This window comes from Atractosteus spatula, chromosome 9 (assembly GCF_055471065.1).
Source record: "Atractosteus spatula isolate fAtrSpa1 chromosome 9, fAtrSpa1.hap1, whole genome shotgun sequence".
Classification (NCBI taxonomy): domain Eukaryota; kingdom Metazoa; phylum Chordata; class Actinopteri; order Semionotiformes; family Lepisosteidae; genus Atractosteus; species Atractosteus spatula.
Window position 1 is genome coordinate 23,983,325 of NC_142714.1, and position 13,589 is coordinate 23,996,913.

Here is a 13,589-nt window from a genome sequence, read left to right on the forward strand (position 1 = left end):
TGCTGCACAGCATATCATAGTTATATGATAAATACAGTAAAGTGCATGTTTTGTATTAACGGCGCCTGCTAATAAAACGTCTGACTTTAAGACGTTATAGAGTGACAATTAGCTTCTTGCCGCCGGATTTCAGAGATGAGCAAGGCTGGGCTTGGTCCGTACTGGGACGGGAGACCTCTAAGGAAAACCAAATTGCTGCAAAATATGCTATCGGCGGCCCAGTAGGTGGTGTTCTTCCTTCCGGAACAAAATGTCCTAGCATGGAGACTCAACACAATGTGCTGTAAAGTTGCTTCTTTCTAATTTGGTTTAACTCTGTACATGCTGAGCCAGGCACCTGTTGTATGGAATGTTTACAGATAGAATATATGACATTTCAGAGCAACTGGAAGGTTGTGATTGCCCCCAAAAAATATTGTGCTATGTATGGAAATTAGTATGTTGAATCAATTTTAATTCTAAATATGTGATAACTGAGAGAGGTGGTCTAAAGTATAAAAACTGCTTGTGGATGTATGGATGAAGACCAAAACAGCACCTACAAAAGGTGTATAAACTGCACCTTTGTGTTCCTGTTTTCATCACAGAGAGCCCTGAGCCTATCTAGGCCAACAACAGGCATGAGGCGAGATGCATCCTGTCCATCACAGGGCAGAGTTACACTTACACCAGGGCCAATTTTCCCACAAGCCAATTAATCTACCAGTATATCTTTGGACTGTGGGAGGAAATTAGAGCATCCAGAGGAAACCGAAACTAACACAGGGAGAGCATTCAAACCCCATGACAATAGCAGCCAAAGTCCACAACTAAACCCAGGGAACCAGTGCTGCAAAGCAGAAATGCAAACCGCTGCCACAGAGGGCTCTTCTATGAAACTGTATTTTACAATGTAACTTTGAAGGTGCCTGAAGACCTTTTCTCCCCAGACAACACCTCTGAGTTTGAGAAGTACTGTGCTGGAAAAGACAGGTGCAGCACACCATGTAAACTCTGGGATTGGTTAGAGTGTGCACTTGGAAAAATCAATACTTTTGACACTCTTCCAGCTGTGCTGAAAATCCCAATCAAAGGATGAGGAAGGCATTCTGGAAAATTCTGTAATTTATTAGTTGAAGAGAAAAACAAAACTCCTAAAATACATACAACACATACAAAAACAATGTTGAAAATCCTGGTAACACAGAAAAAATGCAATCACTTAAAAGTCCATCTTGTGAAAGGAAGGAAAGAGGTCCAGAACACCAGTTTGGGCCTATTCATTCAAACATGTCTCCCCTACTACATGTGCCACAATTTTGCAAGTCTCAAAATCCAAGTGTTTTGGAGATATCACCGTTTTCTAGACCAGTGGTTTGCAACCCTGGTCCCGGAGGAACTCTATGTCTTCTGGATTTTTCACCACCTGAGTTCTTATTCACCGAGTAACTGATTTCAATTTTCTAGCTATGTAAAGTTCCATGTGCTGAAGGCATTATAAGTACCCTTGAAGTTGGGTATTCCTGAATAAAAGACTTCTGTCAAAATGCAACTACAATACTGATAAAGCTAGTAATTTCACTCTGAATACTCTCTAATTGAAGTTGAAATGCTGACAACATAAATTGTCTAGCAAAGTAACTTAAGTCTATTCAGCTTACATATTCTTTTGCAGAAGGCTGAATATGAACTCCACGACTTAAATGTGTGCATCTACAACTCCTGAAAGCGTACAAAGCTCTGAAAACAAGAGCGGACGTCCCTCACAAGTCACAGCCAGGAGAGACAGCTGTCTGGTGTGGTGTTGCCCAGAAACACAAGAGTAAAAAAACTTAAAGACATTTTGGTCCAGTTCCATCAGAAATTTCTCATGAGAGAACAAGAACACCAATCTCTTGTTAAAGAGCCCTGATTATAATGAACAAGGATGAGACAAATCAGGTGCTTGGAACTGCTTTCACTGAGCTCCAAGATGGCATCATTGGTAAAACTCACCGGTACAGTTTACTCCATATGCCCTGGAAGGGAGAACATGTTTAAAGAGGTACTTAATTCTCCATTACCCCACCAATCCATACACCATCCGTGCCTATCCATTAGATAAATGTTCTCTGAGAGGATTGGTCTTAATTGCAGGACCATGTGCAATGGAGTCTGGATCCCCTCTGTAAATATCACAGCCCTCAAGGCACACAATGGGTATTTAGAATTGGCTCCTTCTCCGGTATCAAGGACTGAAATGCTAAGTTCCTTCCAAGCTCTTTGTCAAGCTGTTGTAAATCTTTCACAATCCACACCAGATGAGACACAAAGTCTCTCTCTGAACCTGAAAAAGAGCACCACCTGCTACAGCTACATGCTGACATTCAAGCAGGCTGACAGTCCTTGAGGAGCTCGGACTGGCTCCCTGAGTTCTTTCCATCCTCTATTTTGCATGCTCTCCAGCATCAATGTTTAAACGCCCCCAGTGCACGAGTGCGTGGCCGTGCATCATGAACGCGTCCTCCGACTTCCTGCATGCCAGTCCCGCAGCTCCCTCTCCATCTGCACAGCGGGGGAGGGGGGGGCATCACTGCAGTCGTGGCCGTTTCTCTGGGGGGGCCTTGCTGGGCGGAGCTGGCGCGGGGGTCTTGGTGGCTTCGCGCTCTTCCTGCTTCGCCGCTTCGGCCGGAGGCTCAGGCTCCTTCTTCACCTCCACTGCACAGGAGCAAACAGAGATCAGTGAACGAGAGCAGGCGTGACGAAGCCAGCAGAGCACGAGCCCGTGGTTTCACTACCAGCTGACTCAGAAACAACGTGACCCTTTCCACATACTGCGCAACACCAGTCCTTCAACCACTGCTGTACAACAGTAACATCCAAATCACTGCATAATAAACTATCTCATTGTATTTTCAATGAAAAACATTCATAAGAGCACTTCTTGAAGCTTTTAGCGGAAAGTTTCAAGAAGTGCTCTTATTTTGATGAGTGCAGCTATAGCAGTTATTCAGTTTGCCCATTAATAAAGGATAGCTATTACTTTACCATTGGCGAACACCAGAGATATCTGCTTAAAACCATCTCTTATACTCACTGACCTAATTTATTTCGAGATGATTAATAGTACTCTCCTCTCCCCTTGCTACAAATTCAGCAGCTTATCAGAATTCTTAATCTGTTAGTATTCAGTCACACATGGACATGGAAACTGACACGTTTTGGTTCATCAGCAATGAAGATGAAGAATGTGATGATTATTACTGCTTGAAAACTGAATCAAATATAAAGCAGCCTACCATGTAACACGTCAAATAAACAGTAAATCTGAACATGTATTAAAAAAATTCAATATGCAGTTGAAAATATGGTAATCACTATTTGACAATTATGGTGAATTTCACACATTAGGGATGTTAAGATTAACTGCTGGTACAAGACTCTTTAGGAGAGCAGAGGAAAGAACAAAATTGTTAGAAAACACCTGGTCTTACCTGGAACAGGCTTCTCTCCAGGCTTTGGCTGAAAATGAAACAGAAACTAAGTGAATTACACTAATGCCTAATCTCAAAAATAGCTATGAACAAAATTAGATGATGATTCCTAGACCCCCTGACTTTTTTTTCCATAAATCCACACTTTATATCACCAGTCGTCAAATGATACTTTTTTAAAAACGGCACAATTTAAAAACACCCTAAAATAGACTAGGAGTGCAACAAAATGGAACAGGATACAGAGTCTTGTGATTTCCCGCATTGCTTGACACGCTGTTCATACGTCTAGTGTAGTGTATACTTCTAGACTTAAAAACATTCAAGCAAGTTTGACATCTTTAAAAGAACAATATGACTTTGATAAAAAAACACCCATGATTAATTAAGGAGAAAACAAATCTTAGATGCAGGAATCTTCCATGGGTAGGCTTCCTCTGTCCAGAGGAAACACTGGGCATGAATCTAGCAAAAGAGTGGGTACTATCCAAGCACTGTGACATCCTCTGTAGTAATAGCAAGGGGTGAAAATAATCATTCGGAACAAATATCCAATACAGCTTACAAAAACACTAAACATCATAAACCCACTCACAGTTTTGAACAAGTAATTGTCAGAAATTGTATGGAATTGTTTTTGGACAGATTTTGAACTCCTATGTTGCAGGGCAAACAATTCTGCAACACATTTCCTCAGAAATGAGGAGAAAATTGTCAAAGACAGTACAGTGCGGTCCAAACACTTGGCTAATGTTAATGTTACTTGCTGCTGCTAGTTTAAACAAAAAAACTAGAATTCAAAAACAAAATTAAAAAGAAAAAGAATGTGTTATGTGTGCGTCACAGTTAAGCAGTCCAGTACCTCCGTTAACCCTTGTACATCTGCTCTCTCCTATTCACCTTGTGTTGTACAAATTTAGTACTGCTCTCATTGTGTGAACTCATCAGATATTATGTACAACTGTACCTGATGTACCAAAAAAGAACCAGTTGTCCATATATATTTCTTCACATTTAGCCACAATTAAAAGGCAAAAGTAACACAAATTCCAGCGTATGTTCAAGGGCCCACAGCTCAAGACTGCCATACACCTGGCTTCTCGTGTTGTTCTCTCAATGGGATGGTTTTACCTGATAGAAGGCTGGAGGAAATTTCTGTCTTAGATCCAGGAGCAGAGTGTCCACCCTCTGTCTCTGAAAAAGGGAGCTGGGCTCCTCCTTCTTTTTGGATTTCGGTTTTGCTTTTTCTGGAGATTCAAAATGACGACAAAGTTCAGATTCAACTCTAGGGAAAAAATTCAATCTTTCGCCTAGCTGGAAAATGCTACTGTGGGATAATCAGTTCCCGCTGAAAGTCATAGCTCTAGGCAATGTTTGCAGACTTAAGCATTGCATCCTGCATTTTAAAATCACGAAGACAATTCAACATCCTTGCTACAACTTTCTGAAATGAACTAGTGTTCCGTAAACACAGAAGAGGTAACCCCAACAAGTACTATTGGACAAGAAATATTAATACAATAATTAAATTAGCCAATCTTTTTGAAATAATTCTGCAAAGTATACATCTTGGAATTTATAGCCATTGTAGGAAAATATTGTTCTAAGAAGCGGGAAGTTTAACATTACAATAATATTCTATTTAAGAAAAGAATAGTAACATTTATCAATCTGAACTACGCTGTAAAATATCATATAACTAAAGTTCTAATTCTAATCTACATTTTATTCATTGCTATAGACACTATTTCTGAAAGATATCTAATGTTTAATTTGCACACGTTAGCAGACCACGACACAGTGATGCTAAAAACATGCAATGCACTAGCCTTTATCATCCTGATCCTTGAAGTGCCACCAGTAGCCTTTGGAGGGATGGTAGCGGCAGTAGGACATGGCTTCATCAAATGCAGACTGAATCCCATGCACAGCAGACAGCTTGAAGACAAACACAGAGTCTGATCATAGGGTAACCAGCCAAATCAGAAAAAAAACTGGCAGTCATAAGTCTGTGGAGTAATCAAGGGAGTGTATACTGCATCCTGCAATTTTCATTCATTAAAAACAGAAATATAAAGTCCTTCTTCATTTCCTAACCCTACTGTAAATGACTTCTACAATAACTGTGACTAACTGTAGCCAAGACGTACCTGGTTTAAATTCTGTTTTATTGGTGGACTAAACAAGGTGGCTTTAACACTGAATCAGAATGACTTCACAGAAAAAAGCTAACTTGGGAAAAAGAAAATTTTAAAACAATTTCTGCAGAACAGTGGAAAAACATATGAGGACTTCAAGAAAGCTCAACTAGTTCAAATCTGCAGAAACCCATTGGAAAAAATTGACTCAGTTCCTTTTCATCAGTCCTAAAATTTAAGTAAAACAAAAGGGAAACAGTACACAATGTTAGAGGTTACGTGGAGAGCAAGTAGCAATTCACTTACAGGCAACGGTCATGCCTGAAAATACAACAATATAGTAAATCTATACATTTTGCCCTTAATAACATAGTAAACCTAGACATACGATATGAATTCTCTGCTGTATATTTGGGTAATTTTTCTTTTGACTACTTGGAAGTAAAGGGTATATATTAGGAATTTTTTTAGCTGCCAGTAAGAAACCTATCACAAGAAAGTGTTTACTAAAGAAACCCCAGCATCAGAATGATGGATCAGTGTTGCGAAAGAGCCTTATATAATGGAAAGATCACCTTTTCTCTTAGGTTACAGGTGGAGAGATTTAGCAAATTGTGGCAAGCCTGGATTGGGTTTGTGGCCCCAATGAGACCTTTTTTTGTTCTGTGAAAGAGGATGAAGTAATCTTTTGTGTAGGTTGTTGGTTATTTGTTGTGTTTTTGCGGACTGTATTTCTATATGTTACCACCCATTTATGCTAGCATAATGTAAACAGTTAATTATATTAAAAAATATACTGAAAGACGAAAGCAGTAAATTATTTTACCTTGAATGTGTATTATCTGTAAATCCTGTCATTAAAGTTAAAAAAGCTAAAGGCTAACTTGCTTTTGTAGTTTGGATGTGCTCAATCCTCCACTACTTGCCTGTTTAATTTAAAATGGAAAAAAAAATCGAAGAGTTAGTTTAACTCTTTCACTTATTAAAATTATTTCTCGGGAAGCAAACTGTGAGATGACAAATCCTGAATAATAAATCAATAAATAAGATAATCACAGACTAATTCATTTCAATTCTGTATTTGGGGTATATTTATACATTTTCTTTCAACTTTTAAAAGCTCAAATATGCATTGTAATTGGCATCACACTTGTACCAACTTCTGAGATTGACAGCTGCCCTCTTTTAGGTGTGCTGGCTGAATTGTAACCAATTGCATGTCTGATGCAGTGTCGCTCCCACTATGGGCATGTCATTCCACCCGTGCCTGTTCAGCATCAACTGATAAACTAGTAAGAGCGGTCTCATCAGAAATAACAGCAAGCAAAATGTAAAAGTCTGTATGCTAGAATTGTAGGATAAAAATCTTGCAGGATAGATCTTATACTCAAGACTCAAGGTTAAAGAAACAAGTTAAATAACAGTCTAAGCAAGTAAGCATATTAAGTCAACAACTAGCACTGGAGATGCTGAGGTCAGCTGGATGGAAAACCAGCAGACACAGTGTTCTTTCATGGCCAGGGCTAGGAAACACTGCATTAGATACTCACCACCCTGGAGCCTATCACAGAGCCCAGGTCAGGAGCCTGATACACCACTCCTGCAATGATGTAATAATCAGCCAGGGGGATAACTACAAACACAAAAACAGGGAGAAAAGTACAGGCATTAGGACAGACGTACTGTGAAAAGAGACCTAAAACAGTAACACGCTATGATTTCAAGGGGAAGTATTGAGATGCATTTGATACAGGGGTACAAACTTTCAACATGAGGTTTATGAAGTTTTGTTTCTCTCTCGTGCCTCATCTGCATTGGGAGAGGCTGTGTTGTTGACACCGGGGGGTTCTTAGGTGATCATTTGATGAAGGAAAAACTACAGCAAGTGTTTAAACCCAAGTTAGTAACACAGTTAAGCAGAACACTAGAAAGGCTCAATTTCTGGAATGTACTTCATAAAACACTACTGCATGTACGAGCCTAGCTCTTTGATGAACCCCAGAGTCAATACAAATCCATTCATAAACTGTGTATGGAATATGAAAATTACACATTTATACAACAGAATAAAATTGTATTAACAATAAAATTAAGTTATGGAGAGTAAAGAAATCCTGATATTTGAACAAAGCAGATTTTCATCTCAGGCAACCTAGCAATAACAGCTGTTTATCGTGTTCTCACCTTGACTGGGAGATTGCCTCTGTTGTTTTCGAATGATGTACAGAATGGGCTCCTGTGCATGAAGCAGAATGTACTCAACTCCCACCATCTGGCTGAGAAATGACAGACTCTTTCAACATTTTACATCCAACCTCACAGAGTAACTGTCCAAGAAGCACTGTCCACCAAAAAAAAAGCATTGCAATTACACACACAAAAGATGTTTTCTAAAGTCATTATTATTTTAAGCAAATTATGCCATATCTATAACTCACAGAAGTACAATTTAACAATTCTCACAATTCTCAATTTTCACATACCCCTAACTCTCACTAGTCCTGGAAACAAATAATATTATTTAAACAAATCCAGGACTATTGCTCACCAGAATCAACAAAACCATCCCACAAATGTTACCTTTGATCTTACAGAACATTTGTCAGAAACCACATACATTATATTGTGTATACTGTATATATTTTTCAGTAACTACTGCAGTGGGTCAGGAATACAAAACTGACTGATGCTCCTTATTAAACATCAGGTATCTCTGAAATCACGTCGCCTACCTATCTGAAATTTAGGTTTTTACTACTGCAAGGCTGCTAGACAAATGCCAATTCCAAAAGCCTAAGCTCATGAAGCCTCAAGAAGTCCAATATTATAAAACCCCAACACAGCGGCAAAACTTCACACATATGATGGCTAAAACATATAGAAAACTGATTCTGAGCGGCAAAGATGACCCCCAAATGTATTTCAAACTTTCACCTGAATGGTCAAGTGTACTAGCAGCCCTAAAGCAAAAGAAAACCCCCCACAATACTTTTTGACATTTCAGGGAAAGACCTGCATTACGTTTCCTTAGTGCGGTAGTTATGTGGCACTGTTCTATCCTGGGATAACAACTGTCACAACAAACATGGCTAATAGGCAACAATCCTTAAGTGGGTTCCCTCTGTGTCATCAATATTGCATTACAATGAATGTCTTGAGCGTTTTTTTAATCATCAATTATTTTTATTTTAAAAAACACCTACCTAAAAAAAACACCAATTGATTAAATTCTGTTCCTGTGTTGAACAATCAGAAAATGAGAATAAGCAGCTATGCTCCTCTAACTCACCCATCTGTCAGATCTGACCATCTTTTGACATGCTGGAGTCATGCATCTCAGTGACACGACTGAAAGAGCCAAGGGTGTTGCCACTGCACGGGACATGAACTGTGTCCCAGCATGAACTGGTGACTTCTGGGCTTTGGGACACAATCTGCACTCTACACTGATTGAGCCGCTAGGAATCCCCTTGGACTGTTTTCAAGGGATTCTGATCGAGGGGCAAGAGGCACCTACTTTAGATGGTCCAGAGTGAGTCTCTGCATCTTCACCACTTCATTGTTGCAGGTCCTGTCATAGAAGGGGTTGCTTCTCTCGGAAAAGTAATCCAGTACATTGCCTGGGTTCAGGATGGGCACCCAACCACTGTCCACCCAGGATATTCCCAGAAGGTTGTCTGTGAAGAAACATTAAGCCCTTAGTAAAAAGCATAGCTCCACAGTCAAACAGAATTTTGCTTTTTAAAACAACAGAATCTCTCAAGAAGGTCAAGTCTTTTTCCCCCAGCTTCTCTGTAACACACTGGGATACAAGTGCTCGTACATCATTTTTCCCCCAGTCAGAGCTGTCTGAAATGACTACTTGTAAGCCATGATATTTCGTGTTTGTTTCTAGCAATTAATATGTAGAAATTATCATTTAATTTCTTTCTAAAACATAAGCGTCCTACAAATGCTTGTTACTTCAAGTGCTTTGTTAGATTCACACTGCTTCTGAGTTTCTGTTTTGGTCTTCTTTTGTATTAATAATGTCATTCCCAATATCTTGTCAAGATGCAAAATCTAAATATCTCAGACACCACCTTAAAATACGAATTATGGTTTTTGGTTTGCTAAATCTAATTCAGTAAGGAGGTTTAACTCAGCAAGATAGAATGCCTTTAGTGATTTGAAACTGAGGGAAAGAAGCACCATTTGCCAATGTTAATAACACAATGATCCACCCCTTATGAACAAAGAGATGAAACTAATATGCCACATTAATTTTAATATGTATTGCAGTTAAATAGCACTGTTAAGGCGCTTATTATGTTTTCATAGTTATTATTCATAACCCAACGCGTTTTTAAAGTCTAAAGTCTCTTTCCAGAAAATGCATATTATAAGTCGTTTTTGTACAAATGCTGTAGTAAGGCATCATAATTAGGACACGGAAAAGGTAAAAAATAAAAATGACAACGTTGCCGGAGTTAAATCAAGAATGATAAGAAACCATGTATTTTACAAACGTGTCACGTATTTGTTCCCTCCAAACATTCACAATCTCTCCATATACAGACCAAAACCCTGGATACCGTGGAATTAATTCATACATATAAATTAACTCTACAGAGATATGGTCATACATTGTATAATATATCAATGGATTATAAAATACACGTATTCTTCTATCACGATTGATTTTTAAAACCCAAACTAAAAATATTTTCTTTTTCCTCCGGTTCTCGCAAGTACTGTATCTGTACAGAATACTTCGAAAAAGGTATAGGGACGTATTCAGACATTGTAGTTGTGTACAAACCACTTTCATGCCATTAGTATTTACGCTGATTCACTTATTTCTGAGCTTAAAGTTAACAAAGAAACACAAAGAGAAAAATACAAAACTCAAAATTTACCCCTAACATCCACAGACGCCATCTTGCTAAATTTCTGTCGCTTATGGATGTAGTCATACGTTTAAATCGTAGTCGCATGATTGTGACGTAGTTAATATTCCTTACAGTAAATGCAGTCGGATTTTACGTTGGCGTTGACACGTTATTCTATATGGAGGATATCACAATATTCTCCTTCCCGTTTCGTTACCTTCTGTGCAGATAAATCCAAGACATCAAATACGTGATTTATTGCTTACTAAAATGGCTGCAAGTCATATTTAAATTGATTAAACCTCCCCAAATGTTATCGTTCTTTCATGTTACCTTTGTTGCTGCATGTTTTTGGTTCAATAGTAATATGCCATCATATTCTGCAAAGTCTATCCCCATCATAAAGTAACACGGATTACGTTTTTTGTCGCGTAATTATCGAAAACATATTTATATAAAACCTGATCTTTACATCAACATTCCCCATTTGTATGAGTCTTGAATATAATTGTTTAATGACAAAATTGTGTTAAGAAGGACAGTAAACAGAACACTTCTTTTTAATTATGCATTATTTTTTCTTTCTGTTGATTTTCGTACTGCACCTGTCTGGTTTAGGGTGAGAAACTACAGTGTTAAGAGAAAATATTAGAGTCATAACGTTCAGTAACTCATACATATAAATGAGAAATTCCCTGGTGTAAATATTATCAAGAAATATTTATAGAAAACATTCTTTCTATATACTTCTGCCAAATGTTCATATGGAAAAACTAGGAAATGCTACAATAACAATTTTAAATGTCAATGCCATTGGTAGGTCTGTCTTAGTGTGGGATTGCTTTACCTTCTCACAGATGGGAACCCTAGGTTTAAACCAACACTATGAAATGCATTACACAAGGTAATGCATTGTCATCTGCCAGTAGCTATATCACCCTATAACTCACAACTGGCAGCCCACTGAAGCTCAGCAGGTGTGAGCCTGGTCAGTACCTAGATGGGAGACCTCCTGGGAAAGCTAAGGTTGCTGTTGGAAGAGGTGTTAGTGGGCTGGTAGGGGGCACTCACCCTGTGGTCTGTGTGGATCTTACTGCCCAGTATAATAAGGGAGACACTATACTGTAAAAAGGTGCTGTCCTTTGGATGAGATGTAAAACCAAGGTCATGACCCTGAAGTCAAGTAGGGGTGTTACCCTGGTGTCCTGGATAAGGGGGACCAGTCATGGCCTCCTACTATCCCATCAATGAATTGGCTTCATCACCCTATTCTCCTCCCCACTGATAGCTGATGTGTGGTGAGTGTTGTGGTGCACTATGGCTGCCAGTAAATGCTGCACATTGGTGGTGGTGGAGAAGAGTCCCCATTACCTGTTAAGCGCTTTGAATGAAGTGTCCCGAAAAGTGCTATATAAGAGTAAGGAATTATTATTATAGCTGCATTCACACAAGAGAGGCTGAAAGTTTACTAAGAATAAGTGGGGACTTGAAATTAAGATCACAGGCCTCACTTAAATCTGGAGTACAGCAAGATTAGTTACAGTATGTGTATTACTGATTCTTGCTTGTTCAGTCATCCATCTATCCTCTACTTTACCCATTTCAGGACCGCAGGGGAGCCAGAGCCTATCCCAGGAAGCAACACGTGCAAGGCAGGATACATCGTGGACAGAACACCAGTCCATCACAGGGCAGACACATGCAGATACAGACACGCACCCACTCACACCAGGGCCAATTTTCCAAGAAGCGAATTAACCTACTATTATATCTTGGGACTATGGGAGGAAACTGGAGCACCCGATGAAAACTCACATAAACATGCAGAGACCATACAAACTCCACCCAGATAGCACCCCAGCAATTGAACCCAGGGTCCCAGCACTGAGAGGCAGCAATGCTATCCGTTGTACCACAGTGCAGTCCCTTGTTTAATTATAAGGAATTAAAATCCTCTTAATGTTTGAAAATAATTTATTCAAAGCATTAGTTATGGAAGTCTTCGCAGATTAAATTCGTAGTATTCTGCCTGAGAAGGCGTGAAGCACTGTAAAAAGGCTTTGAGTTGGCTTAGGAGGATTGGAGACAGAAAAATAATACTTCTGTTCTTCTCTTTAGTTAAAACATCACTTAGAATATACATAACTGACTGGGTGAGACAGCGGGTTTAGAAATTGCCTCTATCTCTGTTTTCAGATGTCAGAGGTCACTGGAAGCCTGTTGCATCAGCTGTTGTGGAGCCTTAAATATACAGAATGCAGTGCAGTGGAAGTCACTCTCAGAATCTGTGGAAAACCAAGGCCAGTTGACTAAAAGATAATTTTCTGAAAGGGTGTTAGCTTCAGGATGTAGATGCTTATTTAAATTGATCTCTCAACAACATGACGCGATATATACTCCCCATTGAAGAGACCCGGATTAAATCATGACATCAGACACTCAATCGCAAATTCCAAACATGTCTCCTGATGCAGCTATTTGTGTGTGAGGTGGAAAGTCACTGCCACTAAATAGCCAGCTTTTGGATTTTACCTCAGGGTTTTATGTTTTCAGTTGAGGCCGGTCTTCTATTCTCTGTCCCCAGGACTAAATCACAGACTTTTGGTGACTGTGCCTTTTCTGTCGCTGCTCCAGCGTTGTGGAATGACCTCTCTCGGACTTTAAGAGAGGCAAATTCTGTAACTCTCTTCAAATCTAAACTGAAAACTTACCTTTTTACCAAGGTCTATGTCTGATTGCCTACAGTCAGTTTGTAAAAACCTGTATGCTTTGGGGGTTTTTTCCATTTACTTTTACTGTACTTTTTTCACCTTTTCTTTATGCAAGATGCACAGTGTCCTTTAGTTTGGAAAGGCGCTTTATAAATAAAAGTTATTATTATTATTAGTGTTCTGGTGCACTATGGCTGCCAGTGAATGCTGCACATTGGTGGTGGTGGAGGGGAGTCCCAATTACCTGTAAAGTGCTTTGAGTGGAGTCTCCAGAAAAGCGCGATATATACATGTAAATAATAATTATTATATTATTAATAAACTAAAGCTTATTATAATCACTTAATAAAAGTGATTTATTCTGCATGTGATGGAGAGAAATTGTGGGAATAAATTTGAAATGCTTTGGAATTGGAA

The 13,589-nt window shown here is 39.1% G+C and overlaps 1 protein-coding gene across 1 annotated transcript; it reads right to left on the minus strand.

The window, feature by feature from the left end:
- Positions 1–1,090: 1,090 nt before the first annotated feature.
- Positions 1,091–10,531, minus strand: med6 (mediator complex subunit 6). The gene is made up of 8 exons (XM_088924854.1): positions 10,489–10,531; positions 9,108–9,267; positions 7,775–7,866; positions 7,141–7,223; positions 5,282–5,390; positions 4,584–4,699; positions 3,453–3,480; positions 1,091–2,676 (listed from the first exon to the last, which is right to left on the minus strand). Exons 1-8 carry the CDS (start codon positions 10,508–10,510, stop codon positions 2,549–2,551), a joined length of 738 nt encoding a protein of 245 aa, XP_088780980.1. The 5' UTR covers positions 10,511–10,531; the 3' UTR covers positions 1,091–2,548.
- Between the last annotated feature and the right edge of the window lie 3,058 nt (positions 10,532–13,589).

What these genes read in the sequence shown, in the direction of transcription:
- med6 (XM_088924854.1), bottom strand. Translation starts at nt 10,510, where the DNA reads ATGGCGTCTGTGGATGTTAGGG. An exon ending in CTCACTCTGGACCATCTAAA is followed by an intron (nt 7,867 to 9,107) that starts GTAGGTGCCTCT and finishes GTCATTTCTCAG; the next exon opens with CCAGATGGTGGGAGTTGAGT. An exon ending in TGGAGAGAAGCCTGTTCCAG is followed by an intron (nt 2,677 to 3,452) that starts GTAAGACCAGGT and finishes GCTCCTGTGCAG; the next exon opens with TGGAGGTGAAGAAGGAGCCT.